Source organism: Halichoeres trimaculatus, unplaced genomic scaffold, assembly GCF_033239565.1.
Source record: "Halichoeres trimaculatus isolate MK-OKI-2021-1 unplaced genomic scaffold, fHalTri1.1 fHalTri1_scaffold_23, whole genome shotgun sequence".
Lineage (NCBI taxonomy): Eukaryota > Metazoa > Chordata > Actinopteri > Labriformes > Labridae > Halichoeres > Halichoeres trimaculatus.
The window spans coordinates 19840318-19865820 of record NW_027437201.1 but is presented as its reverse complement, the minus strand read 5'-3'; the positions used below and the strand labels follow the sequence as shown (position 1 = coordinate 19865820).

Here is a 25503-nt window from a genome sequence, read left to right as displayed (position 1 = left end):
CTTCCTCTTATGCTTTTATTGTTGCTTTCATATTATTTTACTCATCGTTTTTATCCTTGTTTGAATATTTGTCTTGATACATAATTTAATTGTGTATTTTTGTTTATTTGTCTGTAAACTTGTTTTTGAAAATGTGCTGTATAAATAAAGTTTTATGTATTTTCAGGGTTTAGGGGGTTATTTTGCCATCACTGATAGGTCAGCTAAAAGGTGACAGGAAATATGGAGAGTGAAGAGTCAGGGACCAGAAGCATCACATGTATTTGACGCCACAACAAATTTAACTATCCTCTGTTTTAGTTTAGATTCTACACAGAAATATGGGTGAAGGTTTGGATTAATTATAAGTTTACTAATTATTCCCTCCTTTTCATCTTAAAGTGTATGAAACTATGTTTTCCCCCCACAGTGAAGCCCAAATGCAGATGTGCAAAAGTGTTGGATGTATGCTACAGTGACACCTGCAGGTCAAGAACAAACATTGCAACCACAATGTCTGAATGCCTTGATTTTAAAATTGACAAAAATGTGTTTTTGCTTGTGCATATCCATCTCCAAGTCTGTCTTTTTGCAATACTTCATCTTTAGCATATTTCTTAACTGAGCACTCCCATCTGTTGTGTGATGTTGGTTTAGCGGTGGGCAAACCTGTCTTCCAAAATACCCACCTGGATTCGATACCCAGCTTGTGATCTAAAAAAAGGCTCTGAATAAAATTCTTTAATAAAAACAAGCTGAGGTAAACACATATCTGAAAACACAACAAGTCCAGAAATGAAATCAAAATCTCTTATAAAAAAGGTTTATTCAATAGATACATGCCTCTACATCAAAGATGCTTTGGTGACTCATGAATTTTCACTGAAAACAATAAGCCTGAACAGCTAAAACCGGCTTCCTTTTAATAATTTGGTACAACTACACTGCATGAGCCAGAATACTGAGAGAAAGAAAACTGTGTTTGTGTTTTGCATGTTTGAAATGATCCTCCAGCTGCTGAAACGCCTTTTATACAAGACTGAGAAAATAAAACAAATGAACATTCAGTGAAGCGTTAAAGAAACTACTTTAAGAGCTATAAATGAGGCAATTTCACAAAGATGAGGACAAAATGTTTAATTAAATTTAAAAAATACATAGCGCTTTGTGTTGTCTATGAGCTATCTCCCTGCTTTCTGAGAGAGTATGGATGTCTTCAGAGGATTTAAAACAAGACAAATATTTTACAATTTAAACAAAAACGTGCATGTTGTGTCCATCTATGGAGCCTAAGTCTGTTTCTGTACGGGGCTGAGTTGATTGTACTGAAGTGTGTGAATGTCTACTTTTAGTCCTGAGAACCGGGACCAGGCTACTGCAGCTCGGCATGATATGACGCAGGGGGAGAGTCGAAGGGGCGGAGATGGGAAGCGGAGACAGAGGTGGGATGAACATCAGTACAGCGCGTCGGCATTACTGCTTCGTGGCCTCTTGATTTTCTCAATGTTCTTCAGGATCATGTCGTGTAATGTGACCTACACACAGAAAACAAACAGGTTGATCATTAGGTAAAAGAAAGCGGAAAGACAGTCTTCAGAAAATGAATTTATCAGAGTAAACAATTCTTCAAGGATTGAGATCTTTAACTTACGTATTGATTTCGAAGCTCAGAAACTATGATCTTCAGACTGATGTATTCCTTCTCATCAATCTCAGTTACTGTGCGCCGATAGTCCTCCTGAAGAGAGACCATGATGATTATGATGACATTTTACAGATGCATTACTACACAAATGTCTCTGCACAACCATCTGCTGATACTTCCACAGTAATTCAGTGACTTAAAAGGGTATTTCCATTTTAAGTGTAGTTGCTACTGCTTTTCTGGATGCTATTTTTCAGCAGAAGTAACATCGAATGAGTCAAGCAGTCCCACATTGCACTCAGAAAGAAACGAAACATATAAGAGAACCAAAAGCTCCAAATTACTAGAAGATTCCTGTTCTGAAATGATACTTGTAAGCTTTTTACACCAGTAGGTGTCACTGTGGGCTCTAGTTTTTAAGCCCCAAAGACTAAACTATTCTTGGCTTAAACTTTTAAAACCATTCAAGATGATAAGCATTTGATAACAGTTTCTTTAAAACTTTGTCAACTAACTTTCAGTTTCAGTAACACGAGGGATACACGATATATCGCTATCAATATCGGTATCGGCCGATGTTGTCCATTTGTAGTCAAGTGGGCTGATATTAACTCATTAGCTGCCAGTCATTTTCAGGACTTCAATCTTCAAGACCAAAATGATATTGTTTTTATGACTATGTAAACACCAAAACTACCTAAGAAGAACGAACCTTCCTTTTTTATATCTCTATTCCTGTTTTTTGATCCAAAAAAGCAGAATAAAAAAGGAACTTTTTTGATTGTGTTCATCTCGGCGCTCCATCATTTGATCCTCTCCATGGTCGGCTTTTCTCACGATTGCGCCGCTCTTTCTCTGAACTACCTCCACACATCATCTCAGAATGTTGTTGTTTTTTAAACAATATAATATTACTAATAACAGCAATATCAATATCGGTATGGCCCAAAATTTTCATATCACTGCATACCTAAGTAGCACATTTCAAGATTATTTGATCTTGTTTTATAATATGTACTCACCACATGTGGATATTTTGCTACTTTTGAAACCAGCTTTGCCCTTGTGATGTAGTATCTAGAGGAAAAAAGAGCAGAAACAGTTTAGCAAATTATCAGAGAAACAAACCTCTCTTGCTGCACCTGTCCTTAATATTAAAGTGTATTTAGGACATTATAAGCAGTATGTTTACTGACCTTGAAATCTGATCGAGGTAGGATGCTGCCTCTCCTTCGACTGTTCTCAGCTCAGCTACTGTCTCTTCCTGGATGGATACTCCAAAGTTGTTTCCATCCTCTATCCTGGGGATGAGCAGCTGGACCCACATTTTGACCTGCAGGAAATATAATGAGTCTTAAGAAAAAGGAAGGGGACGAGTCAAAGACTCGACATTTCTGTGTAAACTGGACTTACTGTGTTACATTTCTCTATGAGCGTCCTGATCTCTGGTTTGACCTTTTCAATAAGATCAACAAGGTTCCCATTGCTCTTCATCATCCCACCAGGCATGACGAAGACCTTGGTGCCAGTCACTGGAAACAAAAATAGAGGGGTGAAATTCAAAGAAGCACTCTTAACGAATCCTCTAAGCTTCTGTTTTCCAATCTATGTCAGTTCATTCACATATTGAACATCGTTAACTCACCTTTATCGTCCCCTCCATCCTCCAGTTTTCTCTTTTTGGCATTTTGCTGTTAAAACAAATTTTTAAAAATCTCATTTCTATACATACTTGTACATTTTTATACACCTCCCGGATTTCAGGTAACTGTAAAATGAACCCCTTACCCCTTCTAGCCCGTCATGCAGGTTTGAGAGCAGGATGGGGTCTGGCACGGTGAGATTGATTTCAGAGTGGATCTCCTTCAGCTCACTGATATTTATGATAGGATCCTGAAAACAAAAAAAGGTTAAAAGATGTGATATTTATGTCATAAATGCTTATAAATGTTACAGAATTATTGGTTTTATGGCGATAAAGTAGGAGATTGCCAGCGTCTTCACTGACCAAACTAGCTGATAACATTTATTGTTATTGTACCAATGAAATAGTAGGCAAAACAATCTCACAACCCAACCCAAGATATACTGCCCTGGAGCTGTGGCAGGAGGCTCACAAATAGAAACACCAATGTTTGTTGTACAAAAAGAGGTCAAACTTACCTTGAGGAAATGATCGAGTTCCAGTAACTTCTTTGGGAAAAAATTGGCGACTAGATCTTCTGCCTTAAAGAGGAATGTGACAATTGATGAGTAATGCCTTCAAACCAACAGATATAACCTTGTGTTTTCACTTAAGTTTCACATGATTTATTTTTCTCCATACATATATACTTACTTCTGAAGTGATTCGTTCCCTGAAAGCATCAACCTGCAAATAAATGACAGTATGAATATCAGACCTGCTGTGGGAATACACCACAAGCGAAAGCAAGCAGTGGGCAATATTAACCGTCGCTATTCAGTGATAAAACTAAAAGTAGGTTTGTTATATTAGCATCATGGGATCCGCAAGTGTGAATGGGGCATCATTACTATTTCTACATAAGACTGAGAAGCTGTTATCATGTGTAACATGACGCAGATATGACAACGGCATCCTACTGAGTTGGCTAACCTGTTAGCTCAGGCCTTTTGATGCAAGTGGTCCCACAACATTAAACGTTGTGGGTACACAGATTTCTATGACATAGATGTGGTGAGCTTAACGAGAAAGAAAGGAAAGACTGTGACACAGCACCTGTTTTACAGGTGTATTGTAAGAGGCGGGAAGAAAGCCGGTTAGCTTCTATTAGCCGCGGTTAGCCCGGCCTTATCAGATCATGCCACAAAACGATGCTAACATGTTAGCAAATGGCAACAACAACACGCAGTTTAAGCTTCAGAGACGTTTAAAAACTCTAAGCTCACCTTGGTTTTGATTTCATTGTCCACTTTGAGGAGTGAAGACATCTTATGCGATGAAACAGCCGAAGAACAGCTTAAATCCACTGGTTAACGTGTAGCTCGTGTGGCTCTTCACACTCAGCCACACTACTCTGAGCTTAATGATGACGTCAGAACCATGCAATGAGGCGATGTTTTGACTGCGGCTGCGCGAGACGTCACTGTGGAAGGACCATAGACAGTAAACCGGCTGTAAACTCGTATTATCATAAATGAATTCTATTTTTATATAGACACCTTAAGAGTAATGACAAACAAGAAAAGTGAACACACACTGCTTTGCCTAAACAATTCATTTTCGCTTACCCCAAACCAAGATGTCTTAAATACATTCATTATGTAAAGTACATGTACTTATTTATTTTATTTCAACATGTATATTTTATCTTTATTAATTTATTTTCTTTTTATATCGCCCCATTACGTCTTCCTTAATAGTCTGATTGTCTGTAATTTGTAATCTGTTAAATAAACATTGACATAATAATAATAATAATAATAATAATAATAATAATAATAATAATAATAATAATAATAATAATAATAAAAAACTGCTGTAAACCCGAAATTAAAGAAACGCACTTCAAACTCCTTAAGACGATTTACTCTGTTCCAGATTTTCTTAAATACAGATTTTATTTGGAGGTGGATCTGTGTTCCTTCTACAGTAACGATCGATTAAACGCTGTCTTAGTCCATTTTAAGATATAAAATATTGGGTCGATATACATCATACTGCATGGATATTTTGGCTGTTTTAGTCAAATGATTTAACTGCTGGGTTAATACCGTATCTATTGTGCAAAGTAAGGAGATCAAGCCCTCTGTCTTGGTTTTATGCATGATTTCAAGTTTCAATATATATTTTTAATTCACATTTTCCCCTGTGTAACAGCGGGAACATGCAAAGAAATTGTAAGATATGCCCCCATCAAAACTATTTTCCACAAATGGGGTGGCTATTTGCTATTTTGAAACATGATTTCTTATTTTCGAGTGGAACAACATATACAATTTTTCCATCCAAGAATCCCTTTTATTTCTCCGCACTGTAACTAATTGACTGAAAAAAACATGTATTTTTAAAAAATAATTTAAATGGAAAATTATAAGCAAAAAAGGCAGTGCAAAAAAAATTTGCAATGTTGCAAACAGTTCAAAAAGGAAATCAAAAATAAATCGTTAAGTCGTTGACTTCTTTTATATTTCCAAAAAGGATTGCAATATTCATTGCGAGTTTAATTTTTGCATCATGTACAATGAAGTTAAGGTTAAAAAAGAGTGTGTTAAAAAATTCAGGGGAGAATACTTAACATATTCATAGCGCTTGAGAGCTGTTAAAAGCCTTTCCAGTAGGTGGCGGCAAAGTACCCGAGCTGTTTGGCAACTGTCAAAAAACACCAAAGAAGAAGAGCAGAAGACGTCACCGTATTTTTCAGACGCAGCTGACGATGTAAACAAGAACAGACAGTCGAGGGCAGCAGGGATCAAACAGGCCGGTGTCACCGCAAATGATAGCATTATATGTTGGTAAACGGCTGACATGGGGCTGCCTGTCACTATTAAAGTCAATTTTCGGGGGAATGTGAAGAGATTCCTGGCCCAGGATTTGGATAAACTGGAGTGGGAATCCGTTGAAGCCTGGGTAAGCTGCTAGCAGTGCGTGTTGGCTAAACGCTGGCGCAGTTTGGTGAAAAGCAGGCCCAGACATGGCCTAGGCACGTAAACAATAGACAACCTGAAGGACAGCCGATATTATTACGACTTAATGTGTTATTAAATGATATTAACAAAACTTGGCGGTACGTAGCGAAATGTGTTAGCAAAAAGCGATATGTTCTCATTTTTCCTCATCGGGAAAATATTAATGTTTTCATCCACGTGTGAAGACGAAAATACTCCTGTTTGAAATAAGTCAAGTTGTGTTCAATCTTTTTTTTTTTCTGTTGGTTCAGATCAAAGCATCTTTTGGGATCAACCATTTTCAAGTGAAATACTTTGACGAGGATAATGAAGAGGTAAGGGAGTGTGTGTAAATATTTAAACTGCTGTTCAACTTTTATTACAAATACAATGGTGAGTGTTGGGTGTAACACTGTTGACTCATTCCGATGCTATTCATTCCGTTGCAGATTTGCATTAACAGTCAAGGTGAGAATATTGATCTTTATTTCATTATTTATAGCTTCTTTATGAGTTATTACCTAGTTTTTATGTCTCTTTTTGATCCATGAAGCAAATAAAACTATCAGGAACAAGATTTCTATTCTGTTGTATGGTAAAACCCAGAATGTACACCTGTAAGGATGGTGTTAAATGAGATGACTAAATATTTAAAGGTTGAAATCTGTCTGTAAAATATGGGAAACTTGCTGTTTAATCAACTTACTGTTGCTGTTTTTTTTTCAGATGAATATGAAGAAGCCATTAAGGTAAGGGATAGCTTTGTTTTTTGATAAAATATAGAAAAAAAGACAAGTCAGGGTTCTTACAAATTAATACAGATCCATCCATGTTTCAGGAGTCGAGGATCTAATATGACATAAAGGAGTAAAAATCAAGTTTGAAAAGGAAATAATTGCAGCTAACTAAGTGTTAATGTACATACATATATGCCAAAATCAGTCAGGTTAAGAAGTATTTACTTATCAGCACATTTCAAGGTAAGGTTTGAGAGAGAACCAGACTTAGTAAAAGGTGTTTAAGTGACAACCAGGAAAAAAATAGGCAATAAAAAAGGCAAGAAGTGGGAAGGTTAAAGTAAGATTTCCAGGGATTATGGTAATGTTATAGTCTCACAGCATGATGTGAAACAAATGCATGAAGACAGAGCACCTCAGGGGTCCCTTCACACTTTCATTGGCACTGAACTGACAAAGGAAGCAGTATAAAAAGCTCTAAAGATGAAAAAACTAATGGATGTGAAACCATTAAAATCAATAAAAAGGACTAATGGCTGGAAACAATGTACCTTCTTGTTTCCACATGGCATCTCACATCATTATGTAACTCAGATGTCGTGGTGTGACTCTGTTTGGAAACAAATAAAAGACAAATATGCTACTGTTCCAGTAGAGCAGCTTTCATGTAGTTACAGTTGCCAAAATACAGAGAAGGAAACAAAAAGTAAAGACGTCACATTGTTACACCGTCATATCTTAATTATGTAGTAGCAGCGTACTACGGGTTTGACGTGGTGTGTTTGTGGCTTGTTTTTTTCGCCGCACAGAGTGCAGAGAAGCAGGGGAACCAGCTGCACATGAATGTGTACAAGATGAAGGGACAGGCCTGTGGAGGCCCTCTGAAGACGGAGGTGAAGGAGCTGAAAGGAGACCTCCGGCCCGCTCCTCCCTACCCCTCCAGGGTGAAAACAGTGGACAAGGGCACACAGGTCACCCCAGAGAGAGAAGCTGTAAGGATGGTTTCATTCAGTGGAATGGCACCACTCTGCTGCTTCAGCCTGTGTTTGATGTTAGTCTGATGTGTGCTTTTATCGCAGGTCCCTGTGAAGGACAACAAGGGGAACAAACCAGAAGATGAGCCTCCTCCGATGTGGTTCAGATCATACATGGAGAAGGTAAGATTAAAATAGAATTAAAGAAATCTGTGAGAAATTATTCCAAAAGTTTCTCTTCTGCTAACTTAAACCAAACTTTCCTCACCCACAGTTTAAAGACGAGGTGGTGAAAGAGGTGGTGGAGAGGATGTGCAGCGACTTCTCCGGTCAGTGTTGTACCCACAAAGCTTCTGATGGGCCCCTAGAGGCCGCCGGGGCCAGTGGTGGCCCCATAGGACCAAGGCCCGGCCCCTCCACCTCAAACGGATCTCTTGGATACACCCCAAACTGCAGCAGCTGCAACAAACTCACCTCTGAAGGGGCCTATAAATGCAGGTAGGCTGGGGACGGGGATGTTTTCAAAGTGTCTAACTAGGTTTTCCTGAAAGCAGCTTTGTATTCATGGTGTATGTGTGTTCTGCTGGCAGTGTGTGCCCGTCCTGCATCCTTTGTGAGATGTGCCGACACAGCCATGACCCCAGCCACAACCTTGTGAGAACCAAGACACCTCTCTCCATCCCTGAGCATGGAATGTCGGGAGAGTTGAGGTAAACTCACCAAGACTGAGGATAAACCTCCCTACTTCTTGAAGCAAAAAGACATTTTACAGTGTTAGCCCTTTTTGCTATCACTTTTTTTCTGTGTTAATGGAGCAAAACTAGGAATAGATGCAAAGCAGGACTGAAAACAAAATGTTTTAGCAGCTACATTACTGTAGATGTTGAGTTTTTGTAAGTTGTGTGTTTTGTTCTTGGAAAATAAACATTTGATAGTCAACAAATAGGTGTTCCTGATGACATTTCAAACCAGGTTTCCAAGACGAGGAGACAGGACAGTGCGCAAGGCCGAGCGACAGCGCCTAAAAGCTGAAAGGAGGCAGCTCAGAGCTGAAGTTAAGGAAATCAAGAAGAAACTGAGACTGGAGAAGAGGGGGCTGCAGTGGAGCGGGCCCTCTACCTCAGGCAGAGCCAACCTGACAAACACGGCCTCCGCATCCACCCAGGTCCCAGCTCCGCCCCCTCCCGCTGCCTCAGAAACAGCCTCAGGTCCAGCACCAGCCCAAGGCCCCGCCCCCGCCCCGGTCCCTGACCCCCAGGCCTCCAGTCCAGAGTAAGCGCCACCTCGGAAGGGCGTCCGCCAGTGCTGGGTACCTCGAAACCCAGCATGGATGCAATAAAGTCTTTTTTTTCCAAGAAAAGAATCAAAATATGCCATCTTTGTAATCTAGTCTGTATGAGTGTATCGCTGGCTGCTCTGGGGTGGTGGAAATATTGGAACTACCTCAATGTGAAAACTGCTGCTGCTGCTTCATAGATTTTCTAAGAAAATTTGCTTTTGAGCTGCAAAAAAAAAAAAAAAAAAAATCTGGGGGTCCTGCTTTTTGATTCGTAGAGAACTAAAGAGATGGGTGTTTTGAGAGACCGGGGCTATTTTCAACAATGCTCTGTACACTTGAAACTAGGGGTCCCGGGGTCTCGCACACGTCCTTGGTGCCCACTATGGCTGCGTTGTTTCTGGATGAAAATCTGCCGGACGGCACGCGTCTGGAGCCTGGAACCAAGTTCGTCAAATACTGGAAGATGAGGAACTCGGGCACTATCAGCTGGACTTCAGAGACTAAGGTACCCCTCCACCCGCCGAGAGGACAGGCCCCACTCTCTAATGCCCCCTGCTTCACTTCCACTCTGAGCCCCACTCAGCTCATTACCCACTCTAACCTCCTAACACCAGCTTAGATTCTCACCCAGCCTAATATGACTAATGCCCCTTCTGTCAGATTTTATCATTTTATTCAGTTGAGTCCGTGTTGTCGTTTAAGTTTTTGAGTCTGTCGTCTGAGCGTGTGTGTGTGTGTGTGTGTGTGTGTGTGTGAGCGAGCGCCCTCTCCCCTCACCTGAGTGTGTATTTCTTTTCTTTTGGTTGCATGCTTTTGTCTTTGTGCCTTTTTCGCATGTGTATTCCTCTTTTGTGTTCTGTGTATGTGTGTACGTGCACCCAGCTAGTGTTCATGTGGGGGAACCTCGGCCTGGCGTCAGAGGAGAGGAGGGAGGTGCCGGTGCCGCTGCTGCTGCCCGGACAGGTGGGCGTGGTCAGTGTGGCCTTTGTGGCTCCCGTGATGGAGGGGACGTACACCTCCCACTGGCGACTGGCGCACTGCGGGTGTCAGTTCGGCCCGCGTGTTTGGTGCAGCATCGTGGTCGACCCCGGCAACAGCCGCAACACACTCGGGCATCAGAGCAAACGACTGGCAAGTCTGACCCCTGACCTCCTGCACAGCTTCACCAAAACATCCACTGATGATAGACGGCTAAAAAGACTAATTCAATCACTTTGTTTTTTGAAAATGTTGAATTCTGCTTCTGTTCAACCAAAGTCACACTGCAAAAAAATGAAATCTTATCAAATGTTTTTGTCTCATTTTCTGTCAAAAATGTCCACATTTACCTGTGCAGTCCAGAAAAGTGTCTTATTTCAAGTTATTTAAAGACAAAAATGAGGTCTGAATTGCTTGTAACAAGTTAAAAGATCTGCCAATGGAGCAGGAAAAATTTATCTTAATACAACTTTTCTCTTGTTCTACTGGCTGATTTTTTTCAATTTTTACAAGAAATTTAGACCTCATTTTTGTCTTTAAATAACTTGAAATAAGATATGTTTCTGGATTGCTCAAGTGAATGTGGCTCAGATTGAGTCTAAAAAGACATTTTTACTGAAAATAGGACAAAAACACTTGATAAGAGTTCAGTTTTTCAGTGCAGGCCAAGTGTTACACTAAATCAAATCAAAACACAGATTTAGTGAAACAACCAGAGAATAAAAAGTCTGGGGAAGGCTCAAATTTATAATCGTGCAGGTATCTGTGAGAAAAGTTCATTTTGATGGTTGCGAACATCTCGTCAACACTACAAAAGATTTTCACATAGGGATGGAAATCGAAAACTGATTCCCTTATCAATTCTTCACATTGTGCCGGAGCTTCCGGGCCTTACGTCGACTAGTCTGCTGCAGCTATCTTAGCTTAGCAGTTAGCTAACATTTCCCAAGAAAACTCTGATTCAGGATTTTAAGCTTAAAGTTTTACTGAAAAACTGACTTCATAAATAAATGTACCTTACTCTCTCTCAGGAGATTCATATTCAGTACATTTGAAATGGTGTAAATCACCTTATTCACCAAAATAACAAAATAGTGCAAGCTTGATGCTAAGGTATATGGGAAACTGCATTGATAAGCTAGCAGTTAGCATACATCAGTATAACTTCAGTTTAAGAACAGAATTTCAACTTGCATCACAGAAACATATCACATCAACTCTTTGTAAAAAATACTGAGAATTTCAAATGTTCCCAACAACTTAAACTATTGCTATAACCACTTTGAGACACTAGATGGCCTACTTGAATTATCAATATATTACAATACAGTACATCAACGTCACATTGTGTTCAATTTTTACCTGTTTCTGTATAATTATGCCCAGAAATATCCAGACTCAGGGACAAATTACATTTTATTCACTGACAGTATAAACTCAATTAAATGTCGTTGACACAGAAAACCTGTAAAGCTACTTTTTGTACCAAGAAAATTCACAACAGGAATTGATAAGGGAATCGATAATGGCTTCGGTATTGACAAAATCTTATCAATCCCCATCCCTATTTTCACATCCTGAAAGGTTCAACAATAAATACTTTTCTGCATGAGCGGATACTTCGAATGGTATTTCATAGACAAAACTTCAGCGCCATGTCTGATTTTGGGATGTATTTTCATGGGTACATGTGAGACCTGAGCAAATCCTCAAGAACATTAAATTTGTTCCACTTTTTCTTTACACTATCATTGGTGCACTGGAAAAAACTGAAATCTTATCAAGCGTTTTTTTTTAATCTTATTTAAGCAAAAATTGTCTTATTATACTTGATATGAGCCACATTCACCTGACCAGTCTTGTTTCAAGTTTGTTAAAGACAAAAATGAGGTCTGGGTTGCTTGTAACAAGTAAAAGAAAATTGCCAATGTAACAAGAAAAAAATTTCTAGAAAATTAGCTTAAAACTAGATAGTAGGTTAATAATAACTTTTATCTTTTCTATTAAATGACTTGAAATACCAATCAGGTGAATGTGGCTTATATTAACTCTAAAAAGACATTTTTTACTGAAAACAAAACAAAAACACTCAATAAGATTTCAGTTTTCTCCAGTTCCAGTCAAAACTTCAACGCGATGATGCATTTTAACATTTTTGACTGTGTGCAAACTGCTCTGACTCTTACATTGCTGCTGTTATTTTTGCGTCAGAAGGAAGAGATTAAACCAGCAGAGAGGAAGAAGGACCCCAGGTCCAAAGATGGGGGCCCCAGCTTCGCTGTAGACCTGAACCATGAAGACCTCTACTTCCCGTCAGTCGACCTGCTGACTGCACAGGTACACACACTCACACACACACATGTCCCAGCATGAGAAAACATCTGTGTCACAACATTAACACTCGTCCTGTGTCCTCTGCTTCTCAGGATCTGCTGTCGTTTGAGTTGTTGGATATAAATATTGTGCAGGAGTTGGAGAAGGTTCCTAACAACACACCTGTGGGTAAGCAGGACATCTAACGAGGATCTAAAACAGGAGAAAAAAAACCTTTTCCTTCTTTTGGGGCTTCTTCACTTTCTGTTTGCTCCTTTTGCAGCTCTGACACCCTGTATTTCTCCTCTGCCCCACGATGCTCTGGTGTCAGAGAAAGCCGTCACGACTCCAACTAAAGACGACGCAGAGGTCACAGGGGTCAGGAAACTTTTCGGTAAGACAGACAGAGCAGAGTTTTCTTTCTGTTGTTTTTATTGTTCTGTGGATTTCATGGAAGTGAGGAGCTCTGATGGTTGTTTTTCACCAGGCGTGAAGCTGAGGCAGCAGAGGGAGCAGCCGGAGCCTGCAGCTCAGGAGGAGGACAGAGAGGAGGAGATCAGCGGGGCTCAGTTCCTCTGCGAGACCGTCATCCGATCCCTGACATTAGAAGAAGCCCCTGATCACAGACCTCTGCGCCGAGCCCAGCACAGCAGCCTCAAACCAAAGGGTGAGGAGACACACAGCCTCCTCTGTCACTCACTGAACACCAAAACTATCTGTTTGTGTGTTTGTGACTCGTTTTGCTAAAGTGCTCTGGATTTGTTTGTGCGTCCTTGAATGTTCCAGTCGTCTCCCGAGGTCCCAGCTTTCGCTCTGTGAGATCTGTGGATGTGGAGAAGACAGAGAGGGTGCAAGAAGGAAGGGAGACGCTCTGCTCCGTCAGACTGGAGAGTTCATTTCTGCCGCCCAGCACCGGACTGAACCAGATCAGCAGGGAGGAAGAGACCAAGCCAGGCCAGTACATCTGGATCTCGATTGTCTTCTTCTTTTTTTCTGTTACAGTTTTAGCTCTTCATGTTTTCTTTTCTCCTTCACTCTTTAGTTCATCTGCTGGAACCAGAGAGCGAAAACCTGCAGATCAGCTCACCTCCTGACAGAGAGGACGAGGAGGTCATGGTCTTGAATGAAATGAGAGGGACCCAAGAAGAGAGGGAAGGAGGCGGAAACAAAGGAGAAGACTGGGAGGAGGTGAGTCAAGCAGTCTTGGCCTCAGATTTACAGGCTGATGATTTAGGAGATGATGAAATCATGAGGTTTAGTGATGTTTCTTCTCCTCCCGTGTCTCAGGTCAGCAGCCAGACCTCCTCAGTCTCCTCCTGTGATGATTACATCATCGTCCTCCCAGACTGCTTCGACACCAGCCGGCCCCTGGGCGAGTCCATGTACAGCTCGGCCATGTCCCAACCCGACACCCACGCTGCTGCTACTGCTGCTGCTGCTGCTGCGACATCAGCCGATCCAGACGTGGAGGAGGAGAAAGAGGAGGATTCAGAGCCTGACGTGGCGGCTCCTTTAAGAGACCAGCAGGAGGAGACAGAGGAGGTCGATGATGAGGATGACGAAGAGGAGGACACACCAGTGAACACCTGGCTTCCCATCCTCCCTCCGTCCATCCACAGCAGCGTGAACCAGATGCTGTGTGCCTCCCAAACCCTGGACGCAACCACGCTCACCCCTGAGGTGGTGGCGCCACCTGTGCTGCCTGAACCGCTGCTCCCCCCGCCGGCTCTCTACTCGCCCAGGTCAGATACAAGCTCAGCCACGGCGCTGTGTTTCAGAGCCTGCACACAAATATGATTATCATTTCTTTCTGTTTGTTTCAGGTCTGAAGCGCTGTACCTGGCCGAGGATCCGAGTCCTCCAGCTTGTGACCCCTATGAGCCTCCCCAACCCAGGGTCCACCTAAACGGTGAGTCTTACTCTTTGGATCAAGCTTGTTTTAACTTAATAAGTGCTTCAGATGGACTGTTTGAAAACTCTCAGTAAACAGAAGTCTGATGCGCTCCGTTTGAGCCGGAGAGGAAATGTATTTTGCCATCTGCAGGGAGACAGGAAGCAGACTCACACACCAGGCTCTGAGATTTGTTGCTTCAGCAAAATGCTCTGTTCTGCCTCTAATATGATGTGTGTTTCTGTGTGTGTGTGTGTGTGTATTCACTCTGCAGTATCATCTGGTGGTCTGTCCAGATCAGCAGGCTCAGCATCCAGTGCCTTTGAGACATATAACCCCAGACCCAGCAACGCTTTGCAGCCAAGGTGCAAAACAACAAACTTCATTTTTTCTTTGTCAGAGGAAAAGCTGCTCCATCATTTTTATTCTGTTTCTTTTTTATTTAACTTATTTTCTAACAGCTAACATCTCATCACGCTCACAGCAGCTTTTAGAGTCAGTGTGGTGAAAAAAAATCAAAGTGATGCCTCTGTTATTGTAAAGATCTTTGTACACGATGTTCTCTTCAATTAACCACATCCTTGTTTTTACACAAGGGGCCAAGGAGGCATCACAGAAGGGTTCGTCAAGGGGGCCCTTTCTGTGGCAGCGTCCGCTTATAAAGCCCTCTTCACTGGACCAAACTGTTCCATACAGGTACAGAAAACCCCTCTCTGATTTAAACCACATCTTTATTTAAGGATACAGCACTTAAACACTGCAGAATCTGAGATCTGTGATGTCTTATTTTTAGTAAAAGATGTCTTTTAAGATTTAATTTGAGCAACATTCTCCAGAAAAGTCCTGGAAATGAAGCAAAAATCTACCAATTATGTGAGAAGAATGTACTTGCAGAAAAACAAGCACTTTGTGTCTTTTTCTCCAAAAGAGGAAGAGTAATTTCCCGCAGCGTCTTTAGGTAACAGCTTAACATGACATGAAACTTTCCCTCCTTAATTTGATCAAAATGGATCGCATGTTTTCGAAGACAGGGAGTTTTTTCTGAGCGACAAAGAAGAGTTTCCAGTGTTAAACCACTTGTAGTTACATTTTTTAAATTCTTAAATCTGCTACAACGAGACGTGCACCAATCACAGTTTTCTGGTGGATCACTGATCTTTAGAAAGCCCGACCTGCCAATACAGATTTTTATTTTTTTTTATTTTTTAATGACTGACAGCATATACCTTCAATGTTCCAATCTTATTTTATACCATACCGTACTAACTTTATTTATAGAGCATTAAAAGCAACCACAGCTGTAAACAAAGTGCTGTACAGGTAGATCAAAATAAAATGATAAGAATAGATAAGGAAAACAGACACATAAAAGAACAAAAGAAAACATAGTAAAAACAACTAAAAGCAAATTAAAAAACTAAAAGGGAATAAAGAAAAAGAAAGGGAATATGACCGGGCAAAGAAACTAAGTCTCCCTGAGGTTAAAAGCCAAAAAATAAGTTTTAAGACGATTTTTAAAAGTGGGCAGTGAAAATCATTGAACAATACCTGAGAAATAATAAAATCTTTATGTTTTAACTTAAACAACCAATAAAGTGTCCTGAGTTTTAGGTCTCAGAGCAAAAAGCACCAATAGCTGGCTGTCAGACCTTCAGAGGCATATAAGATCAGTTTCATATCTAAGGATGGGCCGATCACCGATCCCCCAAAGATAAGGAAATGTCTAGATGCAAACAAAATTTAACACAATAGGTGCATGTTTTGTGTAAATTTGGTGTATTGGCTTGCAAAAAAACAGCTTGCACTGCAAAAAACTGAAATCTTATCAAGTTTTTTTTGTCTTATTTTAAGTAAAAATTGTCTTATTACACTCAAAAGGAGCCACATTCAACTTGTGAGTCCAGAAAAATGTCTTGTTTCAAGTCATTTAAAGACAAAAATGAGGTAATAAGTAAAAAAAAATCTGCTAATTGAACTAGAAAAATTTGTTTGAAAGTAGAACAGTGTTTAACTTGTTTCTTCAGAAATATCATCTCACTCTGAAGCTCCTCTAGTCTCAATGAAGCTCTTTGAGCTCATCTCTTAACGGGCTGCTTTACAGAGGAAACTCCCTGAACATGACCTACTCATCAGCAAACAGCTGACAGACAAACTTAGTTAGTGAACACAAAGGGACACGTAGCAGCTAAGGGGAGATTTCTCACACAAGTTGTGAAAGATCAGCTCAGAGACGAATGCTGCGCTGTCAGCTGACTCAATAAGTAACTGTTTCATCGTAACAAGTTTATAAGGCGATAAAACAGGAATGTGCTTCGTTTCCATGGCATCATCCTCCCAGGTGTAAAGAATATAAAGCTATAGTCAAAGAATTCAGTGATAATTGTTTTATGTAGTATAGAATAGAACAAAACATGCTTTATTTATCCCGTGGGGAAATTCAGGAGGAGTCACAGCAGCAATCAATAAAACAAAAGTAAGAAAGTGTATAGAAAGTGCAAAAAGGTCCTTAAGAAAATAGATGCTGACAACTTGTCCATCATTCTCCAGTCAGCCAGCCTCCACCTCCACAGGGTCCAGGAGGTACCAGGTCCTGGTATTCTGTTGCTGGGTTAGCACAGCTAGCTTGTCCATCTAATAGGAAATAGATCTTACGTTCCCAATAACGATTGATGGAAGGACAGGTCAATATTGTCACTTCTTAGCTCACACGTGAGAACCAGGACATTGTTTAATCTCCTTCTCCTCACCTTGTGGGAAACATCCGGCCTTGCACCAGTTAGCATTGACATGCTAAAGGCTGTTAACAGCTGATTTTATTTATAAACAATGTGGCAATGGTTACATGTAGGATCTCTAGACAAACACAGGAGAAAAAGTAGTAAAAATATCAGCCATATAAAGTATTGACCCACTCCAAATACAAAGATGATAAAGGAGATGAAAAAATCACAAGAAACGGACAAGGAAGAGAGAGCTGCTGTAACAGACAGCCACCTAGTAACTAATTTCAATAATTATAATAAAAAAATATAATAAAATAACTAATAAATGATAAATAGGCTTCTGTAAGGATGAACACACATTGTAAACATATTTTTGTCTCCCCGTGCAGCGAGGCATCGACCCGGCCACCCGACAGGACCCTTCCATGATGGCGATGCTGCTGGAGATGGGCTTCAGAGACCAGCGGCTCAACCAGCGGCTGCTGAGGAAGCACGGCTACAGCCTGCTGCACACCGTCAACGAGCTGGTGCAGATGGCGGAGGAGAGTCAGAGCAAAGCTGTCAGCACTCTGCACTGAGAGGAGAGCGCTGCAGCTTCACTTTAAGGCTTTAAAAGAGTCACGGGAAGGAGTTGATCAACTTTAAAAGATGATGTATAAATAATATTACCCGCGCTCACCCTTTACTGCATCTGGCTTTATAAGAAATTCTGCAAAAAAACAAGACAAAGAAATCTCTCGATGGTTCGTGCAATTATAGATTTTCCAATTTAGACTTTGTTAATTTGGATTAAGATGATACAAAGACATAAAGTCAGTCTGTGTTAAAACAAAGAGTTTCTTAAGCACTTGATTAGAATATGAGGCTCTCCTGCCTTTGCCTTTCCTTTAGCTTCAACATTTGGATAAATTACTCACACACGCACACACACACACCTGTAAATGACTATGACTAGCTGTTAACCTTCGCCATGCCTTGTTTACCTTGGCCGTAGAGCCGTGTATGTTGGTGTAACGCTGCAGGAGCTGTGTTCGTGACAGGACTAACAGTGTGTGTTCAGCTCTTCATCGTAGTGTTCGTGTGGCTGTCGTAGCTGCTTCCTCGGCGCTCAAACATATTCGTCTTTCGACAGGGCTTTGGCTTGATTCTTCTCACGAATAGAGCAGTAAAAATCCTTGAATGTCACAAAAAGATAGAAGAGCCTGCTCGTGTTGAGACCATGCTACTTGAAGCTTCGTGGGTGTTAAGGGTCAGCAGTGCAGTAGTGAGAAAAACACGATATTTAAGACTTTTCTTGATTATTGTAGTGAAATCTGCCTAAACAATGCAATCTTTTTCTGTATCAGAGTACTGTTATTTTAGACGTTGACATGTGGAATGTATTCAAAACTGTCCGAGCGCTTCGCCGCTCAGACTGGGATGTTTTCTACCGCTTTTTAGGCGACACCTGCATGACAGGTAGAGGCTTTAGAGATGAGTCTTGTTCTCGTGGTCTTAGCACAGTCACAGTGAAAAAAAAAACAGTCTGCTTTGCGTCATCGTTTCTCTCCTTGCCTGCGTTTCACTCGTCCTCATTCGCTCCAAAAAATAAACCCAGTGGCGTTTCTTAGCACGGAGATGTCTCTGACTTCACATTCCTTCACCTCATAGTGGAACCAAGTATGTTTTATTTCATTACATTGCCTTTTTTGAGAGATGATTATTTGTTTACTGACTTCTTCACACACGTGGTGATCTGACATTAGTGGTGTGAGTGTGAGGAGTGTTTTGATTTCTTTCTGTGTGTGTGTGTGTGTGTGTGTGTGTGTGCAGGTTTGAGGAGGTTTTGAACCATTTTTTTTTGTTGATCGTCTGTGTTTAAAAAAAAACAAACAAAAAACTTGCTCTAGAGGATAATTCTGAATATATCTACTGCTGTATGCTTGTCAAATGATTCTTCTGCCACAGAGTGTAAACATTAATTACCCTTCTACTGTCAAACAGCCAATAAACTATTTGCACATCCCTTCGCCTCTTTGCTCTTTGTTAATGAGAAAGAAATGGATGTAGGTCAAACCGTCCCTTGAGTGCGCGTCTTTATAGGTCTGCAGATCTTTCTCTTCTAGGTCACCTGGGTGTATGAGAGGTCAAAGGTTACTCCTGGTTCAGCATGTTTAAGTAGGACTCAGACTGTGTTACGAAATCCCATGATGCTGATGGTCTTGTTCACTGAAGTTCCAATGTTATGCCAAAACTCAGTGCACTTTGTCTTTTTAACAACATCACTGTTTTCCTCTTTGAACATAATGAGTGTCATAACTCTTCTGACATCTAAAAGCTTTCACATGAGTGCCAATAACTTAATTTGATATTAAAAAATGTCATGATTGTTTTCATGTGGGGACTTACAGCTTGCTCTTAAATGTTGTCTTTTGATGTTCAATTTTCTGGCCTTGTTGTGATACTTTCATATCTTGTTTAGCACGATTTCACATGCTCTTCCTTTCTTAAAACTTCTACAGAGAGTACTTTACATTTTACATGTTCCTACAAAAACACAAAACGGACAAACTAGTCCTGAAGCCAATGTGTTATAATCTTTAGTGAGTTTCCTTTCAAAATGCACTAATTTGAAACAGGGGCTGCATTATGGGTGGGCCCAGAGGTCCCAGGCCCCCCACTTTTCTTATAATTTGTATTTTTTTATTGATTTATTTTATTTAATTTGTTTAAAAAGCGCATTGTAAAATGTTGTCCCTTTATGTTCGTTTCGTTAGTGATAGTTGTTCTTTCTTTGTAAAATGAGCCATGTTTTTTAGCCTGTTTTGAAAGAAAAAAAAAAAACTCAGAACATCTCAACATTATTTTGGGTAAAACTGTAGAGTTTTTATTTTATCCAACCATGGTTAAAATCCTTGCTTTTAAAGGTTATGATAAAAAGAACACTGTAGCGGTGCAGCGCCACTATTTGGTTAGTCCCATAGAGACTGATTGCAGGTAGATCTGTCTGATGCGCAAAACGGTTATAAAAATGCAATTGAAGGTGAAAAAAAGCAACAAAATCTGCTTTAAAACCACACATAGTAACAGTAGTATATTGTAAGTTTTTTTTATTAATTAAATTTATGATCAACAAACTTTTTGTGACTTAAGGCCCAGCCAAAATTTGACCCTGATTTGAAGCCGGAGAAGGGGACAAAGGGTGTTCAAACATGAAAAATGAGCACTTCTTGGCCTCACAGGCTCCCATAGCTCCACTGGTTGGAGGGGTGAGCATGGGGGCGCTTCAGACAGGCTGCATTTGGAGCCAGTGTGCCATTAATATTTCATCAAAAGGCTCATTTTTTAGTCAACAGTATTATAATAATCAGCCTCACTAGAATTTGAATTTCTATGTTGACGCTGTGCTCTGAAATGTATTAGCTATCAGACTACAAAACTACCTTTAGTAAAAAAAACAAAATAATAAAAAAAAAAACAAATAAATAATAATTTATAAAAACAAACACACACACACACAAAAAAAACATATGGCCAGATTGGGGGCCAAAAGGGGCCTCAAACGTATATAGGACCCTCCGAACGTCAAGAGTTTTGATCCGGCCCTGCTAGCTTAAGATGCTACATCCTGTAGGGTGAATTTTACACGGGCGTGAATGTGTTAATATATTTGTATAAAGAGAGGAAAGTTAATGAAAAGCAGAACATATGACGTGCCTATGATAGCAGACTGAAGTGACCTGTCACCCAGCAGAGGGAGAAGTGATCCTCCCACTCTGGTTTTCACTCAGACCTCAGCTCTGACTCCTTAAAGTCATCACGGCAGCGCTTCAAACATGAGAAACCAGCGGTGACGCAGCTAAATCCTCACACCGCGGGAAACTGAAGGGATTAAACTCGATTCTTTTCAGGAGGTAAGAGTTTTTAAATCTGTCAAACTGGGTAAAATGAGGAGAAAAACTTGTTCCTTAGATACAGGTGTGGTGAGGAGAGCTGTATCTGTCTGTAGGCTAGCAGAATGTAAACAACGTAAAGGAGGTCAGGCGATGCGGAAGTGGCAGCAAAATATGATCCAAAGTTTGGATATTTACCGCAGAAATTCTTCTTTTCAGTTAAGATCAACTTCACAGAAATTAAAACGAAAAAATGTGGCGTATTTGAGGCTAAATCTTCGTTTGAAGCTTCTGAAAAGTCATTGTAGTATCAGTTCCAGTTTTTGCAAACACAAGCAGGTGGAGCGGAAGAAAAGTACATGCTTTCACATCATTTTGCAGGATTTAGTATACTCTTTTAGCAAAATAAACACCAATGTGAGATTTTCATATTATTTCAATACTTATGTCTTTCCGTAATGTACATTTTTACCATTCTGTAGTCAAGATTGAGTTTCATATACCCCTGTTTAATCTAATCTGTGATATAATACAATATTGCCTAGGGCTGCAGCTATCGAATATTTTAGTATTCGAGTATTCTACTGAAAATCCCATCGATTAATCGAGTAATCGGATAAAATACATTTTTGTTAGTTAAAAAGCAGTTATATTTCAAATGAAATTTTTTGTCTTTAAGAAATAGAATTTCCTGATACAGCATGTCAGTAAGAGCACTTGCTTTGATAGCTCCAAAATTTGTAAACTCACTTTGACACATTTTTTGTGCTTTGTACATCTCATCAAATGTTGCAGACCCAAATGGCACCCGTTTCGTAGAATGACCCATTAGTCTCCAAACTCCAGAAAAGAAACTAGATTTGTTGCTAGTTGCTATTTTGTATAAGAGTTAGCTTGATGGGTCTGAAAACTCTCTTAATATGGCCTCAGTTCTATTTGAAATACCACTCTTTGATCTTTTTTGAAATTAAACGATTCCTCCAGGCAGAGAAAATTACTCGAGTATTTTTTGTAATCGAGTACCTCGAATCATTCGAGGAATCGTTTCAGCTCTAATATCTTTTAATTAGCGGTAAATGAGGCTGTAATTTAAATACACAGAAATACAAGCACATTTTTTCCCTCTATTTGATTTTTAAAAATGCTTAAATGTAATTGTATGTAATTTTTCCCTTCATTACTGATCATTATTTACTTATTGTGCATGTTATATATCTGTATTCAAGCCCTAGATGTTATGTAAACCATGTTGTAGTACAAATCTTACATTTTTTTGTGCACTAAATACCCTGCATCATGTTTATAACTGTAGAATCAAGCAAATTAAACGTCAAATTTATCTATTTGGTATATATTTTCAGCTGAATAGCTACTTCTTTGTGTTTAAAAGGGTTTAGCTAGCAGCTCTTTTCTCAAATGTTATCACCTTTATCTCATATTTTTTGTGTAAAAACAACATACATTTTAAAATTGAATGGAAACAGTGCAATATGAAAGTCTTGAGACTTAAATTTTGATAATAGAAGACTAAATAACATTGGTGAATACAAGACTGTTTAAAAGCCAGAAGAGCTGCTGTAGTTAGTCTCTGAAACATCTCTGCGTGACTGTTTTCTTCTGTGGATAGCACAAAAAGTCAACTATTAGAGACTATTCGAACTCAAACTATTAAATTTCCCTCAAACTTTCTAGTTATTTTGCTTCCTACTCCGAACATGCCTCAGTTCTTCTCCTTTTGTTGTGAAATCATCATCGTGTCTGACGCTGACAGGATTTATACCAAACCTCACGACCGCAATAAAAAAATGTCACAACAGCGATTTTTTGTCACTCCAACACTGTGGACTCTGCTCACAATTTGACACAGAGTGCAAAAACTGATCTTTTATTGGTTGTTTAGAGCTTTGTTAGGACTCTGCGTATTATCGTGAAATCTTCTGACTTCATCAATCTACACTCTCCTGTATGTCAGAGATGAAGGTGTGGTGTCTTTTTTCCCTCGTTAGGCAAAGAGCATCATGGGTACATCAAAGAGCGAAGTCAACCCCTCAGAGGAACCTCCTCTGACAAACGGGACGGAGAAATCGGGAACGCTGAAGTACTTCCCTCCGTACGGCAGCATGAATGGACACACCTCATCAGACGCCTGCCCAACGTGCCGCGGCACCGGACGAATACCCAGAGGTAGGTTCTCCTCCTTTAACACAACTTTTTTTTATACATCCTCATACAAATTCAGCCTTGAATGCAGGCTTCCTGTTCTCAAAACTTTCATTTTTCCATCTAGACACAAAGGGAACTGAGTCAGATGGAAACACACTCATGAGTTGATCTACTTTCATTCATTTTAATGACTAAACAGAATTAAATGTGATGTTTTTGTGTCCACAGGTCAGGCAGACCAGCTGGTTGCGGTAATTCCATGTAATGATGTCAGGTTGAAACCAAGACGCACGTAAGAGCATTGATGAATAAGTGACTTTTTAAATCCTTATCTTCTGCTTTTCCTCATAGAACACCAAAGAAATAAGCGTGTGTTTTATTGTGTTTCAGAAAACTGTACGTGTGCGTCTCCATGGTTCTGTGTCTCCTGATCTGCTGTCTGATCCTCTTCTTCCTCTTCCCTCGGAGTGTCACCCTCACGCCTGTGTCTGTGCAGTCAGTCATGGTCTACTTCACCCCAGACACGGTTGAAATGGAGGTCACGGTTAGTAGCAGCAGCAGCACGCTGAGTGTTACATGTGAATGTGTGAAAACGATATCACCCCACTGAGCAGGAAGACGTGCTAAGGATTGGTTAAGCTTTTACTGTAAATAAACCAAAGAAAGTAGAGAAAGATCCCTTTTCCTAAACTAAGTTTATCCTCTAACTGTGCTGAGTTTCTTTGCATCCGACCATTTTTGTGTTTCTTCCTCTCCCAGAATCTCATCACCATCTCCAACGAGAACTTCGTCCCGGTTCAGATCTTGGAGTTCGACATGCAGGGAGTGGTGTCTAAAGCAGTCACGGGAAAGACGAAGATTTGTAACATGACCTCCATCAAATCCCGCTCCAGCCAATCTGTGAGTCTCATGAAACATTCATGTTTATATGAATGTTTTTTTTTAATGTCACTGAGTTTCACCTCTCTTATGGTTGATTTGCAGTACACCGTAAAGATCGACCTGCCCATTTCAGACAAAGGACTAAAGTAAGTTTGAATCAGACTGAAACAAAAGTGATGATAGTAAACTTCTCCGTCATTTACACATCATCTGCTTCATCTCTTTCAGCACTTACTGCAAGTCAACTTCCATCAAGATTCACACTTTGTTTCTGGAGCTGCAGTAAGTATAGCTCTCAAAGCCACAGGCTGCCGAACGTGTCACTTTGTGCAGAAACCAAAAACCTCAAAACAATTTTGAGATCCCTTATTGCTTATCTTGAACAACGACATTGAAGGAGGTAAAAACAGATGAGTTGTCTCCACCTTCGCCTTTTTTTCAGGATGTAGCTCCACAGCTGTTTAACCAGAACACAGAGCTGAAAGAGGAAACGCCGCCGAAAAAAGCTGCTTAAAGAAAATAATAACAACATGTCGAAGCTTTCACTCCATCACTCTCCAATAATGCTTCCTCCTCCTTCTCTTTCTCTGCAGAATGACAATGAACATCTCTTATCTCTCGCACACGGAGCAGCTGTCTCTGGACACCTTCGAGTATATTGACTGTGGCACCAACTCCACAATCCCACATCCTGTGAGATGATGAAATCCAAATTAGAAACACAGAAGCATGAAGTGATGAATATTCTGCCAGCATTGCACCATGATCTGGTCTGTAATGATAAAAACTATGACTGTACCGTGTCGACGTCTGTATGTGGCTTCAGCAGACCCAGATCAATCACTACAGTGTCGTGATTTAAATGCGTAATAACTAAAAGTGTATTCTGCAAATACAGTAAATCTGTACGTCAGCTGAGCTGATTTGAGATGTTTGCACTTTCCTTAAAACTGAAGATGTTTGACTTTTTTTTTTTACCAACTTAATTTTAGAGATTCTGTTTGTGTTTACGTTTTTTGTCGGTGACAAATGTTCTGTACATAAATGTGAAATTGGCTGATGATCCTTTTTTGATTTGCACTATATTAAACCATCTGAAAGTCAACTTCTCCTTTTTTTAAACACCAGCAAGTTTGCGGCCACATGTACAGATGTTATGAAAGAAAGAGCTGACGAAATCACGCAGTTCTGATCTAAAGGACTTAAGATGAAAAATATCAGCAGGTTGTTAACTTTCATCTATCTCTGACATTGAAAGTTACTGGATCTAAAATTTCTTGTTTACATTTTTAGACAAGTGTCAGAAAAATTTAAATCACGTTAAATTAAAATGATTGAATCAAGGGGATGAATGTGCTAAGCTAAAGACAAACTACATCTACTAAAAGGAATTGTTCCAGATGATGAAGTTCCTGGAGCAGACACTAGGTGGAGCTAA

At 40.0% G+C, this 25503-nt stretch overlaps 3 protein-coding genes across 3 annotated transcripts; 2 read left to right on the top strand and 1 right to left on the bottom strand.

Annotated features, from left to right (window-relative positions):
- Window positions 1-786: 786 nt before the first annotated feature.
- Window positions 787-4696, bottom strand: psme3 (proteasome activator subunit 3). Its single transcript, XM_074663206.1, has 10 exons — window positions 4535-4696; window positions 3963-3995; window positions 3788-3850; window positions 3413-3517; window positions 3270-3315; window positions 3038-3156; window positions 2821-2957; window positions 2647-2701; window positions 1631-1717; window positions 787-1514 (listed from the first exon to the last, which is right to left on the bottom strand). The coding sequence occupies exons 1-10, from the start codon at window positions 4574-4576 to the stop codon at window positions 1434-1436; spliced, it is 768 nt and encodes a 255-aa protein (XP_074519307.1). The 5' UTR covers window positions 4577-4696; the 3' UTR covers window positions 787-1433.
- A 1281-nt stretch (window positions 4697-5977) lies between these two features.
- Window positions 5978-19151, top strand: nbr1a (NBR1 autophagy cargo receptor a). The gene is made up of 22 exons (XM_074663183.1): window positions 5978-6215; window positions 6526-6588; window positions 6703-6721; window positions 6980-7002; window positions 7800-7982; window positions 8070-8147; window positions 8239-8462; window positions 8555-8674; window positions 8937-9236; window positions 9589-9748; window positions 10126-10374; window positions 12433-12558; window positions 12648-12723; window positions 12818-12928; window positions 13022-13201; window positions 13321-13488; window positions 13577-13722; window positions 13822-14276; window positions 14358-14443; window positions 14700-14790; window positions 15022-15121; window positions 17538-19151. The coding sequence occupies exons 1-22, from the start codon at window positions 6114-6116 to the stop codon at window positions 17724-17726; spliced, it is 3249 nt and encodes a 1082-aa protein (XP_074519284.1). The 5' UTR covers window positions 5978-6113; the 3' UTR covers window positions 17727-19151.
- Window positions 19152-20802: 1651 nt separating this feature from the next.
- tmem106a (transmembrane protein 106A) lies at window positions 20803-25226 on the top strand. Its single transcript, XM_074663397.1, has 8 exons — window positions 20803-21041; window positions 23027-23204; window positions 23412-23475; window positions 23574-23727; window positions 23943-24083; window positions 24168-24211; window positions 24294-24347; window positions 24659-25226. Exons 2-8 carry the CDS (start codon window positions 23039-23041, stop codon window positions 24765-24767), a joined length of 732 nt encoding a protein of 243 aa, XP_074519498.1. The 5' UTR covers window positions 20803-21041; window positions 23027-23038; the 3' UTR covers window positions 24768-25226.
- Window positions 25227-25503: the final 277 nt, after the last annotated feature.